The sequence below is a fragment of the Acanthaster planci genome, linkage group LG19 (assembly GCF_054643075.1).
Source record: "Acanthaster planci isolate LZ-2023a linkage group LG19, COTS_SCS, whole genome shotgun sequence".
Taxonomy (NCBI): domain Eukaryota; kingdom Metazoa; phylum Echinodermata; class Asteroidea; order Valvatida; family Acanthasteridae; genus Acanthaster; species Acanthaster planci.
In genome coordinates this window covers 497,438-516,898 of record NC_141795.1, presented here as the reverse complement: position 1 = coordinate 516,898, position 19,461 = coordinate 497,438, and the positions used below count along the sequence as shown (strand labels likewise).

Genomic DNA, 19,461 nt, shown 5'->3' with positions numbered 1-19,461 from the left:
GTTAATGTCAAGCCTGTGTGCTGCTACATTGAACACTCTTAGCAATGGACACCAATTTATTTTTATATTTTTACTTGTAAAAACCACATTCTTCGTAAAGTTGGCTTGATATTAAATGCAGCATCCAAGAATCCATAAACAGCAAAGGATGCGAAATATTTTAGTTTCCATTAGGAACCCTTTTTAAAAAAAAAAGATCAAGTACGACTTACTATGCTTGTGAAGTGAAGGAAAAGAACACTACGCCAATCTAACCACCCATGCTCTGTGTAGTAACTTTGACCTTATATGCCTCCCAGAGTTGCTTTCTGTTCCTCGCCAAGGTTTTTCCCTTTTCTTCAAGAAGCTACAGAGTAGCACACAGATGCACAAGCATACACACTGTGGCCTCTCAACCCTGGTTGAACCCACGACTGCCCTGGGTTGAAAATTTGCCCCGCGTTCAACCTGGCATTGTTTCAAACTTGTTTTGTGCAAATCGAACTTATCGGAGCTAGTTCAACCCGGAAATGAGTGCGAAAAAGTTTCAACCCAGGTTGAAAAATCTCAACCCTGATTGAGTTCAATAGAGGTTGAAATCAACCTTGTGGTTGACTTCGGGGTTGAAGATTTTCAAGTGTGACTCACCGCCAGTTTTCAACCTTACATCAACCCTGAGATTTGTCTAGTGGGAAAAGGCCAAGCGTTACCAACCATTTCAAAACCTTGCCCATGACACGGATAGCTGTGGTGAACTTACATCTGGTTCATTAGTGTAACATTACCTAAGCTTAAACCGTGCCTACTACACACAAACTGTAGCATTGAAACCACCGCAATTGGAAGCTAACGCAGCTTGAGTGTTCATCCAATGGGAGCTTGTAATCAGTAGAGCATGCGTGCGCTTGACAAGTCACTAACGAACTGGACTATTAACCTTCACTTCCTCACACCAATATCACTATCCATGACTTCCCTCTGTTTGCCTGTCTGTTTCTGCTGAAACCTCCACCACCATAGCCCTAACCTCATGAGCCACAAAAGTTTCAAAAATCTTACTTCTGGCTGGGGATCAACCGATGTAGATTATAACTGCCGATATGATGTCCGATGTTTAATCAGAACATCAGCCGATGTCCGATCCGATGTTTTTACCAACAAAAACTGAAACGTAACCTTAACCCCTTCGTGCCGGTAATTCTTTTGACCGTGACTGCTGGGCTGTGGTATGCCCTGAATGGAGGGCTTTGTCCATCAGCAGGCCCCATTGAACCAGTAGCTGCATGGTGAATAGACTGTATGTGTGGTATGCACTAATCCTCACACAAAGCCGCGGCTCTTGCCGTCTCCCGGAGCGAAGGGGTTAACGGGATGTAGGCCTACTAACAACACAAACTCAGTGTACTCCCTTGAAATTTAAAATGTCAGTTTACACATTACCGGTAATAGGATTAAAATTGCCTTCACAGTCACTGCTGAGAGGATAAATCGTGTAAATTCTGTACATCGATCGCTGCCGTGCACGATACTGATGTATAGAATAGATCATCGGTTGATCCCTACTTCTGGCATCGCTCTGAGCCCTTAGCAAAGCTCGTTCATCCTCAGCACAGCAGACAAGATCAAGCAACACAAAACAAGCTCTGCTGCAAACTCATTAATAAGCATGAAATCTGTGGCGCATGTAAGTGACTTGAAATGGCAAATGCATACATACCAGTATGACATACTCCTCAACAGGAGAACAGACCTACACAAGGGAGTGGGGGGTAATGGTTGATGAAAAGAACAATACAGGCCATGCGGGGTAACAGGGGAAGGAGGGCGGGGGGGCGGAGCAGGGCAGAAAGGGGAAGGGGGGGTTTCTCCATGCACCTAAAGACGTTTCTTTCCTGAAGTCAATCTCTTTCATTCCAGATGGAGGATTACAAACAGTGCACGGAAGGAAAGCGAATAAAAATCACTTTCTGCACAGAATTCCAATAAATGAGAGAAAAGGGGAATGACAGTTGAAGAACTAGTGTGAGGTGATCATACTTGCAGGGGATAAATGTCTGTGTTAAGTGTGGTGAAGAAAACGTACAAGTGCATCGAGAATGGAAACATCAGAAAAAGTTTGTGGGAAACACCAAAAAAGGACCCTGTACACCCTTCCTAAAGCCACACCCAGTATTCCTGAAGTTGGTACCACAGCCTTTGATTGGCCACAAAAAGTATCTTTTCAAACAGGCTTTTTCTTTAATCATTTGTATACAATGAGGGAACCTGTTACATGTTCATTTTTTTTTCAAATCAGCAATTGAACTGAACGAATGTGTATAGACACTTTCCACCCACGTGACTAAATGTAAACAATACCACCACGTGTGGACCGCCTTGGCCACGGTGATCGCATATATTCCTACGGGCAGCTTCAACCATGTGCAAACGCTGCATGCTTGATTAGTATATTTTGAATAGGTAGATTACCATCACAGCACTATGCACTCATTACCATCACAACACATCATAGGTCCAGCACGATTGTGACATCACAGGAAAATGGTCTATATCAAACGACTATGCAATATACATGTACACTGGCATACACATTTGTACATAGAAAAGGCTTCAGTCTAACAAGTATCTTTTTCCTTCTTTCTAACAGCTGAAACATGCATGAGAATAAAAACAAGAGCTTGAAATTTAGATGGAATTACACCGGAGGTGGTTCCCTGAGCTCTGTATTCCAAGTCACGTCTGAAACCTGCTATGGCTAGGTCTTTCATCAGCTTGCCCTCACATATTTGCAACTGGCAAAGGCCTAGCCCTGGACACGAGATTCTTACCTGCTCAGTGTTGGCAGTGTAGGGAAACATGGTGGATGCCAGACCGCACAGGAACGGAGCACTCATGCAGACCGGCTTGAACTCGGGGAGGTTGTGGTACAAGTAGAGCAGGAACTGAATGAGAGTGACTGGGTACTCCTGAATCCAGGGAATCTCCTCATCTGGGTCCACGGTCTTTGGGGGGAGGGGGAATTAACAGTGGAGCAGCTTTAAAATGAGTTTCAAGATTTGTCCAAAACATTTTTTAAGGGTTTAAATTAAAGAATTTGACGCAGCGCGGCATACAAAGCATAACTTTCATCAAGTCGCCTTTGTGGAAGCAAGGACTTTTTGGATGAAAAGGCAGATTTTTTTTTACACCAAATTAAAGTACTTTTTATGACCAGGTAAAAATTGTACTTCTCAAGCTGTTAAATCAACATTTAATCATCTATTTGAGACAATGTATCAAGAACTCCCTAAGCAATACAGTGAAACGCTGCTATACCGAACACCGCTATACCGAACATTTAGCATGGACCCCGTCTTGTTCATTATAGCGGCGTTCCACTGTAGTTCACCGATACCAATGTCACTGCCTCAGCATGTATACAACTGAATGCTGGACATTTGATGACAGAATATCACCAAACGTAAAATTATCCGAAGGTAAACACAGGAGGCTGCATATCGGCAGGTTATCTACACATTAGCCAGAACCATCATGCAAAATTTGATCTCTTTTTGAAATAGGGAAAAACCAACAAAACGGTCCGCTCTTTTGACATCACAGTTGTGTTTTTCCTACCAGTGACTGCTAAAACTATGGCTGGCCGTCGGTACAAAAGTAAAGGAATAATTCACAGAGTGTTATAAATCAAATGCAGCTACCAGAACACCAGATAATAATGCACCAACGACAAAATACTGAATGAAAATACAACCCTATTTAAAATTAATGGGACAAATATCAATTTTTAACAAATCTGAGGTAAAACCGAAAACCAATCAAACAATCCTAACCCGCCGTCAGAAAGCGTGCCAGTGGGTTGTCGAGGAGCTTTGCCTGACTACGACTTACGTGGTTGAGCATCGCTCTGATCTGAGCCAAGATGACCAGGATCGCGTCCGTGCAGATGTTGGTGGGTACTCGGCCAGACAGCGGCTGGTTGGTGGGAACGCCGAATATGAACTGCCACATGGAATTCAGATCCAGCTGTCGGGAAAGCACAGGTGCCAGACCATAAGCCCGGGGCAGATTTGGTAGGGCCATGCTGATATTGGCATGCCCTGTATACCTTTATTGCTGGTGGTATGTATACATATGCAAAGTAGTGTACAACCAAATGTGTCCCTTGGCTTCCAGTGTCATATACATGTACATGGAAACTGAATTTAGTTCCCTGATCTTTACGATTCCAACATCCTGAACATCAATGTGGTACCCAGCACTGATACAGAGATTTTATACAGTGTATGAGAAGAATGGCACGGGTGTACACAATCATCTGCTCCTCACAGGTATCCATTTATACTCCTGGGTAAAGACAAGCACTTCGACTAATGTCACATGACGAGGATCACAACATGTAACCAGCCACTGGATCTGAACCCTCCCCACCTCTGACCGAGAGCTACAAATATCTGTTTGGTTGCAGATGCAAAACGCAACAGGTGGGCCACATTAAACTCAAAGTAGAAAAATTCCCGACCAACTACATGCATTTCCCTACCTGGCAATTCTCCGGCAACTCCCTGACGGGCTGGCCCAGGGACATGGCCATGAGCAGGAAGTAGAGCTCGGGCACGCTGGCATGCTTGGGCAGCAGCCACTGTAGCACGGTGAAGCCCGGCATGTGGCAGGCCTCCTGGTTGATCTCACGGTTCTGTAGCCCCTTCTTGCCCTTGCCCAGATTGAAACCTGCAACAACGCAGAGAGGGAAAAACTGTGTGTATCTGGCAATCCACCCTTCAGGTTCCTGGACGGGACATTTGGGGATGCAGAGAAATGAATAATGCATCTAGCACAAAGGTTGAAGCAATGACAACAAAATACCGTGACTTATACGAACTCTTACTAATTAAATCTACATGGCACGCTCAATCTCGTGCATGTCAGATGCAATACCTCCTCTACAGCCCCTCCCCCTGAGAAACCTACCCAGGACCACGCCCATTCTGTTCTGCAGCACCGCCTCCGTCTTCTCCAGCCAGCCGCCACCGTACGTCCCGTCCCGGAACTTGCCGATGGCCGACTGGCTGTACAGCATGCTGACCAGGATGCGCAGACCCATGATGACCGTGCTGGCGTGGACGTGGCTCTGCATGAAGAGGAGCAGCCAGTCATAGCCCAGGACTTTATGGATCTCCTCGCAGTTGCTGTCCAGGAGAAAAATACCCAACAATATCCCTTCAATGCGCCGAGAAAGAGATCAAGTATCCACAGCTGCTTCATAGATACTCAGAAGCCTTCATAACAGTACCTGATTCTCGACAGACGTGTAAGCCACGGGCTACGACGTGCCTCTGTTACCGTTCATCCAATGGAAGCATCAGAAGTCCTTCTGCACTAACATCAGGCATTTCCCACAAACCTTTTCAATCTAAAATGTTTTGTCAGCATAAGCTTAAAATGGTCTCTACTGTCTGTGGCTTTGGACTTTCACCACGGTGTGCTAATGGAAAAATGTGCAGCCCCAGCCACAAGATGCCTAATTCTGAAAATATGGCTCAACGCCAAAGGCATCAGATCAAATGGGGACACCGGAGATTGACGGGCATGAAATAGAAAGAAAAGGACACTTCTGGACCCCGGTCACTGAAAAAGGTCATGTCCACAAGTTATGGCTATGGCCGAGAACAACATGGGGCTACTGAAATTAATGGCTAGCATCAGTAGTCGCTTCCCATAGACACGCTACTTGAAGTCATAGCCAGTTAATTTAATCACATCCAAAGTTGAATGTCTAAGAATGGATAACAGATTTCAAATCAGTTAAGAATCCTCTACTTTGTTTTGCATTTACCTGGGGCTGATGCTGTGCGAGCTGGGAGCAAAGAGAAGTTTCAGGATGACGTCCAAGAGGACATTCCTCAGGTGGATGTTGTGAGGAGACACGGTCCCTGTCCAGTCCTCCGAAATACTCTCATTGTCTGGGTCAAGAAAAACGCCCCAAAACTTACAAAGGTGTTGCCATGGAGATGACACAGTGGGGTTTGATTTCATTTATAAAAAATGGTCTCCGAGTTTACTCAGTCACAAGATTTTCACTTGATAATGGTCACAAATGTCTGACACAGTGTTCAAACATACATGGCTAATATACTCGCAAGAAAATGTCAGATCTCTTTTCCCAAGTTCTTTGTTTTTTTTTCACCTCTGCTTCCTCTCTGCGAGTCGGTGTCCGAGACGAGACACTGGAGTTCATCAAGGGTGACCATCCTCTCGTCTGCTGAGAGATTGGGCAAGGTGGATGCCAGAAACTGACCGAACCTGCAACCAAACGACAAAAAGCATGGATTTGACAGTAAATCCCGAATGCATTGGCTCACGGCAGATGGCACAGTATTTGAGCGCAGCTTGTGACTATAGCACAATCACATCCGTCGGCTAAGGTACTAACGTCCTGCTCCTGGTTCCATGATTCCCATGTCACACTGTGTCAGAGGGCGTGTTTTCAGTTGCAGCAAGGTCACTCTCGCTAGTCCAATTGGGACATCTGACCTTAAATTGACCCAACCGTGGTGAACACCTTGTTGCCCAACCGAAGCGATTCACATTGGTGACTTGACAATGCTTTAACTGCTACGGTATGGTGCTTTGAAGATTTGAAGATTCCAGCAGGTGAGATTGATGCAAGTTGACATACAGAGGAAATGTTTTGAAAGGGTGAAGCATTCCATGTAATGACGCGAATGGGGGATGGCAAGATTTGGTTGTAATTGCGTAATTGCAATGCGTAATTGCTGTGTGAAGGAGCCGCGTGATGTCCACTTTGTCCCACACTGTGCTACATGCTCCTGTTAATATGCGTCCTCTAATGGTACTTTTGCAATAATGTGAAAGTGCCAGCTCAATATCTAAATAACATGCGCCCAAAACGAAGGGTGTTTAGGTCAAGGACATTAGTTAGCGCAGATTGGCCTCATCAATTAACCCCGACTCACAAGCATTGACCATGTTCATACCTACATGGCATAAGTTGCTTTGTTCTTGAATGACTTTGGCTTTCTGAAATACTGAATTGACTCATTTTAACCCACCACCATCACCACGAAGGACGACGGCGATCACTTACGACAGCAGGTCAGCGCTGCTGGAGCCCCCCTGCAGCATGACGCTGAGCAGGTTGGCAATGGACTGGATGGTGGCGTGGGTCAGGGTGGGATCCTGGATCATGTACAGCAGCCGGTTGACCATGCGCAGCTGCCGCATCATCTTGCGATTCTTGTCTGCCTCGCTGGAGTCCGTCAGTAGCTCGTAGAAGTGGTCATAGAGGGAGCGCTGGAGATCATAGGGCGCGTTGTGCCAGACCTACAGTTGGAAAAAGAATAAATCCAATGACAGCGTAATCTCAAACCCACCATCTGCACCGACTTCAAGACATCTGAACGAGAGTGACAGAGATTCAAGTGTTGTTGAGCGATTACTGTTCATTGGTCACTGCGAACACTACTATCACTACTTACGGCTGACTCAAAATTCATGTGAATGCACAAGGAAGCGAATTAGACGTCATAAAACATTTGTAGCCATATGTGCTTGGGTGAAGTGTGAAGTGCGACCCAATGTCACAATTTGGCATTCATGTTCAATTGCACACCAAGTATAACACGGCCATTATAGTGAATAAACAACAACGGACTAGCTTGACTGTGTTACAGCTCATCAGGAAGAGCTTGTGGGCTTGAATTGTGACCAGGGTGCTTGAAATAAAGTTGTGGAGACTTCGGAGTACCCACGATCACGAGCAAGTGTGAGTACTTGGTGGACTACTCCACAGCAAAATTGCGACATCTTGTTGGGCTGATAAACACGAGCACACATTCGTTTGTGGCGAGAGCAATTACTTATGCAACAGCATACTACGTGGGTGAGCGCAACGCATTAGCTGTTTGTTGACTTACCAACGACAGAGAAATATCCTTTGTTCCCTGGTTTAACAGGTACACGTCAGTATAATGCAAAGTTGGCATACTTTGAGTGTGAGGTCCAATACCACATCTTCTAGATTTTGAGTTTGGCACATGGATCCCGAGGCTGTGAAACTTTGCATGAACTACACTTGGTGTCTTGTTGGACTGGAATGAATGGCCATACCTCCAAGTCACACAGGAGGTCCTCAAAGGCCGTCCTGTGAGGGATGATGGTAGTCTCTCTCCCGCTGTCGATGGTTCCCACCAACGAGAAGGTCAGGTGAAGGATGTGGCTATTGAGGAGATGTTTCTTCCTCTTCAGCAAAAAGGCCAGAATCTGGGAGAACGGACGGAACGAAGAGTAAAAAATCATCAGTACGACCAGGACACAGACAATGCTTTGAAGGGGCTACACTGCTTATCAGGCCAAGACCTTGCATCCAGGACTCAATCCTAAGTTTTTGTTCTTTGTAAACATAAGGCAGTGTCACGTGAGGAACTCACTGCGCAACAGCGCTACTTAGCAAACTTATACACAAGGTAACTGGTTCCCTGCCGTATGAATGACAAAAGTTTTGGCCGGTACCCTGGACTTCCACAGGGATGTGCTGTCATGTGCTGTATGTACTCTAACAGATCTTGACCAAGGCTGAACGATGAGGAACTCACTGCGCGACAGCACTACTTAGCAAACTTATACACAAGGTAACTGGTCCCCTGCCGTATGAATGACAAAAGTTTTGGCTGGTACCCTGGACTTCCACAGGGATGTGCTGTATGTACTCTAAAAGATCTTGACCAAGGCTGAACTATGAGGAACTCACTGCGCGACAGCTCTATTTAGCAAACTTATACGCAAGGTAACTGGTTCCCTGCCGTATGAATGACAAAAGTTTTGGCCGGTACCCTGGACTTCCACAGGGATGTGCTGTCATGTGCTGTATGTATTCTAACAGATCTTGACCAAGGCTGAACTATGAGGAACTCACTACGCAACAGCTCTACTTAGCAAACTTATACACAAGGTAACTGGTCCCCCGCAGTATGAATGACAAAAGTTTTGGCCGGTACCCTGGACTTCCACAGGGATGTGCTGTCATGTGCTGTATGTACTCTAAAAGATCTTGACCAAGGCTGAACTATGAGGAACTCACTGCGCGACAGCACTACTTAGCAAACTTATACACAAGGTAACTGGTTCCCTGCCGTATGAATGACAAAAGTTTTGGCCGGTACCCTGGACTTCCACAGGGGTGTGCTTTTCTGCTATGGAGGTTCTTCCTAACTGGGGATAAAATCTTACAAAGGATTTGACACTTGAAGAAAACAAACAGGACAACAACATGACAGGAAATATGTAAAGATTGGCAGCACTGGGATATTCTGTGCCTTTCCAAAAGCGTACCACCATCTGACAAAAGACAGGGAAAGTCTATCACAAATTTTTAGTTTTTGGTAAAACACAAATTCCCTAATAATCTGACAATCTTTCCACCTGAAGAAAACAAATTGGTTGAAGAGGACAGACTTCTCTTGCCCATTAATAAATTTTGAAGTAAAAATAAAAAATAAAAAACCTGATGTGATTTGTAGGATTATCTCACTCACTTGATATCCTCTGGTCCGTTCCATCTCAGCCATAGCTGGCCCGTTGTTCTTGACCACACAGACCAGCGCCTTGACCGCCGCATACAGGCCTTCCACATCGGTGGACATCGCTATCAGCCCTAGCAGCGGGGCTGACCCCCCAATGTTTTCCAAGGTGCTGGCTACTGGTTTGGGGCAGAAGGTTCTCACACCTGTGGGAGTGGCCAATTGTGTACGGCAGAGTGAGCAATTGATATCAGTTAATATCATGCAATCTGGTAAATCTAACAGGTGCTGCTGAATAGGAGTCTGAATACTGTCATCTCAGTTTGCTGGCTTCATAGCAAGATCTGTTTGATTTTCGAATGAACAGTCTTTGTAAGTGGTCATAGTTTTTACCAATGTTTCCAATGAGCACGGCCCCAAATGACCGTCCACTACCGCTGAGGTGACAGGCCGAGTTGTGGATGATGCGGATAGGGGTGGAATTCTCGTGGGTTGACAGGTTCAACTGAAATCAGAAGACAATGAGCACATTACTTGATCAGTGGAATACGGCTACGTCAGCCATTACGGCATAGCCACCGACAATTAAAAAGTACATCCTTAAATGGGGTACTTTTCAAAATTCTCTTGTATAGGCTGAACATGTTGGATCTGCTGGCAGTACAGAAGATGCATACTGAGGATCTGTGTAGCCAGATGGAGATATCTATACATAGCCAAGTTAAGCTTAACGATAACCAGTTTACCCTTCGTTAGCATACAACACTATATTGCATAGTCTACTATACAAGTCATACTGAGTATGAGCAAGAACTTCAACAAATGTTACAACTGTTGGCACTTGTCATCTTGACAGTGTATTTGGGCACCAGTTGAATGAAGTTGTTTACCAAACAAACTGCTAAGCAGAGAAACATCTGTTCAGCAAACACAGGATAACAGCAAAAATGCTCAGTGGGGCATGCATTGCTTGCGCTGGTTCCCGGCCACTTTATGCTTACAACTTCAAGTTGCTAAGTGATATTTCCAACAAAGCAGCCGCATGATGTCTTTTCTTCAGTCCTGAGGACTGAACATTGACACTACAGAGGTTCAACATCGGGCTGCCTAGTTTGGCTAGAATGGCACTTATAACAGGGCGAGTATATTTGCACAGTCTCACCTGTTTGGCCACTGACTTGCTGTCAAACTTGTTGAAGGTCTTTCTGATCTTCGAGATGGTCAGGACGGACAGGGCGTGGGCGTGGATCCCCAAAACAATTTTCTCCTCGGGGAGCTGCAGAGCCGCCAGGTCAACCTTCACGGGGCTGAACTCTGCCAGAAAACACAATGAGATTTTGCAGGTAGAGCTGTGTCTTGGAAGATGTTTGAAATCACTTTTCTGGATATTTTCCCCAAATGGATGCCTTCTGATCAAGCATGTTAGCAACTACTGCTTCCAATTAAACCCTGAAAGCTCTTTGTTTGGCCAAAATATTTGGAAGGTTTTTCACTCTTTCTGGAAGACTGTGGCTGTAGGCCTGTTGACATTTCAGCTCAGATTTGGGGAATTAAGCAAAAATCTAGTTTCAAGGTAAAAATATCAAGAGATAGTTACTGCTAAGGACTGCAATTCCAACCAATTTTTGCTAAGCACATGAATTAAGAAACAGTTGCTTCACAAGAACAATATTTTCTCAATAAATGATTGTTCTTGAGTTACATCACAGGAACAATCGTTTCTCAGCAGGATCTACATAAATAATGTGATTGCTTTGGAAAAGATGTACACCTTTGAACAAACAGACTTTAACCCCTTCACTACGGAGGACTGCTACTACCGCACCGTTGTGTGAGCATTAGTGCATACCACACATACAGTCTATTCACCATGCAGCTGCTGGTTCAAAGGGGCCCTGCTGATGGACAAAGCCCTCCATTCAGGGCATACCACAGCCCAGCAGTCACGGTCAAAATAATCCCGCCGTGAAGGGGTTAATGGCTAGCCCTGTAAACCTTCATTTACACACTGTCTCAAAAAGCCGGCACGCAGTCTCAGGTCATTCAGAAGAACACAGCGGCAAATGTCCTTGACATCACCAATTCACATCAGTTTACATGTTTTCTGAATAATACAGAACTCGGACCAAAGTCAGTAGAAGATCGAAACAACACGGACCATTTGCCTTCATCCTGCCACTAAAGCATACCTTCCTGTCGCGGAGCCTGGAAGCTCCCGACATTCGTGGGGCCCAACAGGTAGATTGCACACAGCGTGGAGGACGGCAAGGCGTCCTCAAACAGGTGGGCGGGGCCCAGTCGCCACAGCAACCGGGACATGCTCCTCTGGAGGGGCGGCGTGCCCACGTAGGCATAGACGGACGTTAAGTTGGCCGGAGAGCCGGTGGTGCCTGGGAGGTGAGTCTGGATGTAGGGCACCTAGGAACAACAAAACCCAGAGTTTGGGCAATTTAGAGTAGGGAAGAGGATGAAAAAGTTAATAAATTGGGCCTTTAAAAAGTCAGGGCAGGCCTAGGCCTTAGGCTCTGAAACCTCGCTACTGTGGGCCCTGTGAACTAACAACTAAACCTGCAACAGATCCAAAAAGCCTAGCTTCAGACAGCTAGGTCTAGTTGTAGGCCTGAAGCCCTACCTGTGTATCTGTGGCTATGCCATCTGATACATCAATATTTCCAGTAGACTGACACAGACTGATATTGCCATGATATTACAGGACAAGCCGTTGTTCTTCCTGTCTTTCCTTCAATAAGGTTACTCAAGTGTAACCATTAAAGCTTCCTCCCCTTTGGCTGCGGCTGGCACCGGAGTCCAGATCGATGGTTAATCAGAGGCTGGCTGAGCTTCCAATCATCCACTGTGTGCCAGAAGAGAGAGTGGAGGACCCAACATTCAAAGTCAGGCTCAACGGATGCCCGACCTCAGACTTTCTTCATGCCAGCCGGACTTTTCAAAGGCCGAGCTGTGCCGGTGTCATGCCAGAAAGTGTCCGCTCAGTCAAAGACTACAATCTGACTTGTCACGCCTCCACCAAGGCGTCCTGTACAGTGTCGGCACTGGACATGTCTCCTCTCGGGCATTAACAGGCACAATGAAATAATTGTATCGCTGAGAGTGACACATTGAAGGAAAGAAAGGAACAACTACAGCTTGTCCCTCTAACACGACGGCAATATCTATCTGCGTCAATGTATGTGTCACAATATCTGTCACAGGGTCTGTCTCTCGTCTCTCACCTTGTGGGAGTGTATATGTGTTCCATCCACATACAGTGCAACTGAGCTGTTCTTGAGTACTGCTTTGTTGAACACCACCCCAAGATGGTGCCACTTGCCTTCCTGGGCCAGCTCGGGGCAGAACACCCTCACAGCCGATGGGTCATAGTCTAGCTTGTCATCTGCAAAGTAAGAACGAGATAACCATCCCCAACAACCTTGTCTTTCCATCACAAAACAAAATCCTGATCAGTGACGAGGATGAAACAAGGACTTTTATTTTTATGCAATTTATCAATGAATCGGCTTTTTTTCCCAGGAAGTGCTACACAGCTTTAGTTTGCAGAGCATATTTGGTATTGCAAAGACCTTTCCCAGGGAAGAATCTCACGACATCGAGGGTCCTTACCCACTTTCGACATCGGTTCCTCCGATGTGTTGATAACCAGCTTCCTTTCAGGCCCTTCAATGCTGATCCTCAAACAAGTAGAGTGGTTGTCTGTGTTGATGGCATTCCTGATGATGGTCAGGAGCCGAACCGGATGCGTGCAGATGTCCAGCGTGCAGTAGCGGTCAACGCAGAACCAGACCGAATAGGTCAGGCCCGTCTGGGGTGGGAATGCCCTCTCTCCTGTTCGGTTATGACAAAAAAGTTCAGTAAGATCAATGAAAAAAGAAAGAACTGTCAGACAGTGCCGCAAAGTGTTTGCAAGCTATTGCCAGCAACACTTTATTTTGACACGTCCTGTGGAAACTTTCCAGTTTAACCACCATTATTCTTAAAGTAAGTTAGTAAGCTATCATAAAGTAACGAAATGAATACGCTACATGCACAATCATGTGTGTACAGGCATTAGCGCGAGAACCAGCGCATGAACCAACAGGCGTGCATACTCCATTCATTTGCACTTCCTGGTTCAAAATGATGTCAAAATGGTGGCTCTATAACACAACAAGATACTAATGTTTTTAACAACTGGTTTTACCCTTACACCAACATATACTACACTGGATACTCAAAAATTTGTCCAAGAGCTTGCAAAAAATTTCACAAGCTTACTCGGGTGAGACTTGAACCCACAACCTACTGTTTACCAGAGCAGACATTTTAACCACTTGACCTCCGAGCTTTGCAGGATATATAAAAGATATCACATGTACAAATGCTGACTCTAGTTAGTCATTTGTTCAAGATTTTCGCAACATTTTTTATCGCACTGTTGCTGTTAATAAAACTCCAAGATAAAGTTGCAGAGCAACATTTGCTGTAACACTCAGCTTTGGCCCAGGGCCGCTTGAGGGCTCCACACACGCTCAACCTCCACAGACTAGTTTGAGCCTCTGTCTGTACTAACTCAATGGGAATCACTAAGCTTGGGATGAGTGCAGATGTCACATGGCACAGCATACAGAATTCCCCAGTATGTGTTTATGACAGGAAATCCAAGTGCGTTTGTACATTATCCAGTGCAAATAGGTTAATTTACCTTCTTCATGTACTTTTTGTTTTACTGAAGAGCTTGAGTTAAGAAAATTGGTCAAAAAAGGATTTGAACCTCTGATCTATAAAACTGTGAGTGCTTTGACCTACTGAACTAAAGATCTCTACGTTGGCAGTCTCCTTACTTACTCAATGTCTTTGCTCCAGGAATGCAGGTCAAATGCTTTATATGGAGATGGAGAGTCCCATTAAATAGGGCATTGGTAAGATATTTAGGAGGTGGCAGAGTTGATATTTTTCCAGAACTGCTTACCTGTTCCAACTCCACTGATGTTAGCTGAATCAGCAGCAGCTGCCATGCCCACGCTGACCACTGTCTGAGAAGGGGTGGATTGGGGGGCCACGCTGGGTAGGTACAGGCAGCCGTAGCCCTCGGCGCTCATGTCAAACTCGGCGAAGGCAGGCGTGACCGAGGTGCCGCTCAGCCGCACATCGCGGGGCGTGGTCATGGAAACCAGGCACTTGACCCGGGTCAGGGGCACCGCCCCGCCCTGGGTCGCGCAGAGATTGCAGCCACACCGGGCCCCCGCCGAGCAGGAGGAGAGCTCCGAGGAGGAAGCAGCGCTGTTGGTGTCAGAGAGGTCCGGGGAGACGGCAGCAGTGAAAGGCTGCTGGTCTGGGGTCACGGCTGCAGCAGTGGTAGGTATTGCACTGATGGGGATGTCCAGATAGCCTGGCTGGACAGCCGGATTGGAGCATTCATCCAGGGGCTTACAGTTGAGGGGATTTCCCAGCCTCAAAAAATCCCTGCAATGGAAATGGAAGCCGTTCCATAAAGTTTATTAAAGCAACAGAGGTATACAAGGGTAAGAAATTTGCCAAGCAACCTCGCAGTAAACACTTTCCACAATGCCAGCATCCCACACTGTCACACTGCCATTTACCAATCTACCTGATATTTTTCAGGTAAGATTTTCTATTTGTGTCTATTGACTGCACTATATATACTAATAGTATCACTCAGTTCTGCTGTATTTCACAAGGGCTTTGATGTCCCTTATAAGGGGCAAAGCAGGGTACCACTCTACACCAGACAGTAGAGACTCATCTGGTGACTACAATTACAAGCTCTTACCGTGGGGCCATCCTGTTCGCAACGCGGGTGGTATGCAGGTGGAGGGCGGGGGGTGAGGGATGGAGGTACTGTAGGGCGGGGAAGGGTGGGAGAAGGGAAAGAGGAGAACAGGGGAGGAAGAAACCCAGGAACTGACCTCAAATCCTTGGGTTCCAACGCCTGGGAGGCCAGCCTCTCTAGCATGTGTTGCAGATTGCTGTGCAGTGGGTGCTCCTCATCGGCCAGGGCCGCAGACGCTAGGTGCAGGAGCTGCTGCGGCAGACCATGCTCGCACATCACCTGCTGGTTGCGCTCACTTTTGACGAGGTCTTGGATTACATCGGCTATGTGCATTTGTAGTCGGAGAGCAAACTGGAGAAGTAAACAGAGGACATGATCTGGGTGGATTAAGTGCTGCCGAAAGCAAGGCAAAATGCAAAGGTAATAGTGAAGTTTATAGGTTTATTGTCTCGACAGCAAGACCAATGTAATGCTAGAAACAGTGACTGTAATAGATAAGGTTAACGGTACTAAAATGTTACAGTAATTTAATAAGATAATGAAGTTGGCAGTTTAAGGTATTTGGGTTATTGGTGTTAATAACAGAAATGGAGCTGAACTAATGTCATTAAAAACACCAATTTACAATATGCAATTTGAGGTAAAAATGCTAATTTTTCTGCACATACATGTATTGCTACACTTTATTCAAAAGGTAAAAAATAACTCTTGACAAACCTTGCGATTTCTTTCACACTGCACTGAAGGTAGCAGGTCCAGCATAGACAGGACGGCACCCGGATGCACGATGGTGGGGTGGTTCGGCGGCGGGGGAGGACCACCAGAGGGTGACAGTGGGGAGGACACACCCGGTGGGGAGGCCCCCGTCGACCTCGGCGATAACCGGCTGGATGGGGACCGGGGCTTAGCGGGGGAGGAGGGTGGGGTGGGCAGTGGGGTGTAGGCGTCGTGGACGTGGTGGCTGGATGCCGGGGAGTTGATGGGCGTCTGCGCTGATTTGCTGTAGTCAGGACAATAAATGATACAAGCATTTTAATGTGTCAATGATTCGTTAACAATACTACCGGTACTTGGACTCCTAAATATCATTCAATACATCGCATTCATTTTGAATGATCTTTGAATGCGAAATTTTGAATGAGAAGGTACAAAAACAGCAGTGCTGCTCACACAGGCTGACTAGCCACCATCTTGTCTGCATGCTCTTGGAGAAAAATTCTCATTTTCCTGCAGACATCTGAGTGTGAATTCCCCAAATGTTACATGAATATAAGATCGGTCGTTTCGTGAACTTCGCAATGGACAAGTTAAATTTGACCCTGCATGAAAACGGAGACAAATTGTTGTGATTCTTCTTTCCTCTTGGAGAGAAACGACACCAACCTGCTGAAAGCATCAATGGCAGTGTCATACAGACATCTCAGCAACAGACAGGAAGATCTCAAACCATCAGAAAGGTGGTCCGGATTGCTGCAAAATGACAAAGATTTAAAACAGCTTCAGTGATAAGTCTTGAACGGGGTGAACGTCCCCAAAAATTAAGTCAATGATAAATACCGTAAACGGCAGCCATACACCCATGTACATGCTTCAAACATCTTGACGAGGCCAGAAGGTTAAGAAATAGTGAAGGGAACTACGCAAAGATACAGTGCGTGACCAGTAGTTAAATCTAAACCCTGAACAGCCCATTTCAGCTTCTAACCGCTCACTATCTATCCCCCTAAAATAAAAATCTGCACAAGGCACAAGTTGAGCCTTCCAAATGCAACTCTGTCAGCGTCCCACAGCCTTGTCGTCTCGGGCATCGTATTGAGATCTGCGGTGAACTCTGCACTTTTTGTCGCTACCTACTCTGCCCAACTCCGAAGTACATGAGTTATCTGTGCAGCCGTGCACGCAGGTGGTTGTTTGCACCTGATTGGCCATTTGTGCCTGAAATCGCAGCATACAGTTATGTATTCCTCAGGAAGCCGAGACGACGCAAGGAATAAATAGGACCAACAGAGCTGGGATAATAATGCCGTGATACAGGTGGATACGTGTGCTTTGTAAATACATACCAGTGGTACACCTGACATCACTAAATTTGTTAATGGAGAGACAATATAAATTACCAAATGTTAGGGAGACATTCAACATTGGGCAAACCTTTTGGGATCCTTTGCAGGAATTTCACTGATTGGTCTCGGAATTGGGCAAGTTCCCCCCCCCAGAAATTTGGCTTCAGATGTACAGATTTGGCTTTCATCCAACAGACTGCTACAAATTTTGGAGGTATGAGTTATTTTTGGAGGACTGCCCAATGACTTCTCGTGAGTGACATACAGAGAAGAAGCATACCAGTCGATGTCAAAGAGGTTGTGGAATGGCTCAGTGTTGGAGGAGCCCTCATTGGTGGCCGATGGACTGTGCGCTTGAGGCAGTAACTCTGTGATGTCACTGAAGCAGCCCAGACGTCGGATGTCCTCCGTTAAGCTTTCGTAGCGAATCTTCCAAGAAAAAAAAATTTTTTTTTTTAAATTTGTCCTAAACCCACTTTCCACATTTCATCCAGGCTAAAAGGTCACTGCAGCAGTCACATGACTTTTGGCAAATACTCTTACTCATAACATGAAAGACAAAAATTAAAATTAATAGAAACAGAGCACATTCCCGACGATAATTACAACTCATTTTGGGGCTCAATAGAATTAAAGCTTCCCAAATCGTTCTTCCTGATTTCATGTTTAAAGCAATATTCTTGACAAAGGATTTTTAGAGCAATTTTTCAATAAGGATATAATATTACTTACACGACAATTAGATAGAGAAATCATAAAATTTCTTGCTGCAAAGCTCACGAACAGAATACGAAAGTATGCTGTATGTTGTTTATTGTATGGCTGTACTGAAGGCCTGATTGGTCATTGCCATCTACATGTACATGTGCATTGAAAAAAAAAACAGCTTTGAGAGGGCACACTTCCGAAGCCTGTTTGTGAAGGGTAAGTCAAGGAGCACACACTGAGAACTACAACGAAAAAAAAAAAGGTGAAATTTTAGTCCCCACTGACAACCAAACAGAGAAACATGACAGGGAAAGGTGGGGGGTGAATTTTAGAGTCTGAAAAGAAGGACCGAGTGTCACCTCTGAGGCAAAGAATTTGGCGTTGGCGGGCTCCTGTCTCATGGCAGCCGTGAGCGTCTGGAACACCACGTGGAGAAGGGTGAAGACTTGGTCCTTAGGGGCTACAATCAAGAGAAGAGTGTTTGGATAATCAAAAAGGACTTGCAGGGATTCTTGAAAGGGTTTTCACTGGTAGATATGAAGTGGGCCCTAAGGTTAAATACAGTTGGCTTTTCCTAGCCCGTATTAGCTGCAACGAATGTAGTGTGGATGGGGGTTGCTGGAAATTTTGCTCAGCTCCAGTGACAAATCCATTCAAACTATATATAAAAAAAAACAGGCTGAAAATTGAATCTGGTCTCCTTGCATTCTGCTCAGTGAAAAGATTGCCGAGACCATCGTGCATAAGTTTACTCACTCAGAAAAAAATTGCTTCAAAGCGAGTGAATAAGAAACTAATCACTTAATTCTGTTGAATACGTAATTTTGCTGAAGAAATAAAACAGAAAGCAACGATGATTGACCCTGCATATTTTCAACGCCTAGAAACGGTGGTGTTACCTGTATCCCATGGTTCTTTGGGGCTGTCACTCAGACTTGCTTCCATGGTAACCAGCACTGTGGTAACATACACAAAGCCCCCTACTTTGCGGAATACCGTCCGGGAGCGGTGACTATCTCTCAGAACATTCAGTAATGACTGGTTCAACAAAAAGGAAGAAGATGTGGCTTTTTGATGCGATTTTTAAACTTCTGGGTTTTTTTCTTGTCTCTGCTAAACTCTAAACTCTCCAAGATATTTCAACAATGGCTTTCTACTGGAAGGGCTATGGGACCTGGACTGTACCAAGAAAGGGTGCATTTCCATACCAACAGAGGCTCCTTTTGAGGTAACTGTACATCAGTGGCTCACAAACGACTATGAAATGCAACCGTTGCATCACTACCAATAAAATGAACACTCCCCACCAACATGGCTCTTTCCAACTGATGAGGGGGTGCTCCTGCTCATGGTGGATAATATAAGCTCTCTCAAATCTATTCAAAAA

The 19,461-nt window shown here is 45.5% G+C and overlaps 1 protein-coding gene across 6 annotated transcripts in view; it reads right to left on the bottom strand.

Annotated features, from left to right (window-relative positions):
* Positions 1 to 19,461, bottom strand: part of wdfy3 (WD repeat and FYVE domain containing 3) — a 102,904-nt gene that overhangs the window by 35,355 nt on the left and 48,088 nt on the right. For 5 of the 6 annotated variants that reach the window (XR_015428403.1, XM_087149185.1, XM_087149189.1 and 2 more), the window contains exons 13-34: positions 18,974 to 19,112; positions 18,434 to 18,534; positions 17,647 to 17,795; positions 16,687 to 16,773; positions 16,021 to 16,303; positions 15,440 to 15,654; positions 14,482 to 14,975; positions 13,137 to 13,358; positions 12,749 to 12,909; positions 11,705 to 11,933; positions 10,678 to 10,829; positions 9,909 to 10,020; positions 9,531 to 9,721; positions 8,107 to 8,259; positions 7,085 to 7,320; positions 6,164 to 6,279; positions 5,813 to 5,939; positions 4,948 to 5,165; positions 4,520 to 4,707; positions 3,868 to 4,002; positions 2,808 to 2,981; positions 1,697 to 1,729 (exon numbers count right to left, since the gene is read on the bottom strand). Coding sequence is in view for 5 of the 6 variants with exons in the window: in XM_087149185.1 (XP_087005311.1) it covers positions 1,697 to 1,729; positions 2,808 to 2,981; positions 3,868 to 4,002; positions 4,520 to 4,707; positions 4,948 to 5,165; positions 5,813 to 5,939; positions 6,164 to 6,279; positions 7,085 to 7,320; positions 8,107 to 8,259; positions 9,531 to 9,721; positions 9,909 to 10,020; positions 10,678 to 10,829; positions 11,705 to 11,933; positions 12,749 to 12,909; positions 13,137 to 13,358; positions 14,482 to 14,975; positions 15,440 to 15,654; positions 16,021 to 16,303; positions 16,687 to 16,773; positions 17,647 to 17,795; positions 18,434 to 18,534; positions 18,974 to 19,112 (3,915 nt within the window). In the remaining variant the exon portion in view is untranslated. The remainder of the gene's footprint in view (positions 1 to 1,696; positions 1,730 to 2,807; positions 2,982 to 3,867; positions 4,003 to 4,519; positions 4,708 to 4,947; positions 5,166 to 5,812; positions 5,940 to 6,163; positions 6,280 to 7,084; positions 7,321 to 8,106; positions 8,260 to 9,530; positions 9,722 to 9,908; positions 10,021 to 10,677; positions 10,830 to 11,704; positions 11,934 to 12,748; positions 12,910 to 13,136; positions 13,359 to 14,481; positions 14,976 to 15,439; positions 15,655 to 16,020; positions 16,304 to 16,686; positions 16,774 to 17,646; positions 17,796 to 18,433; positions 18,535 to 18,973; positions 19,113 to 19,461) is intronic. The other variant, XM_087149188.1, reaches the window with a different exon arrangement.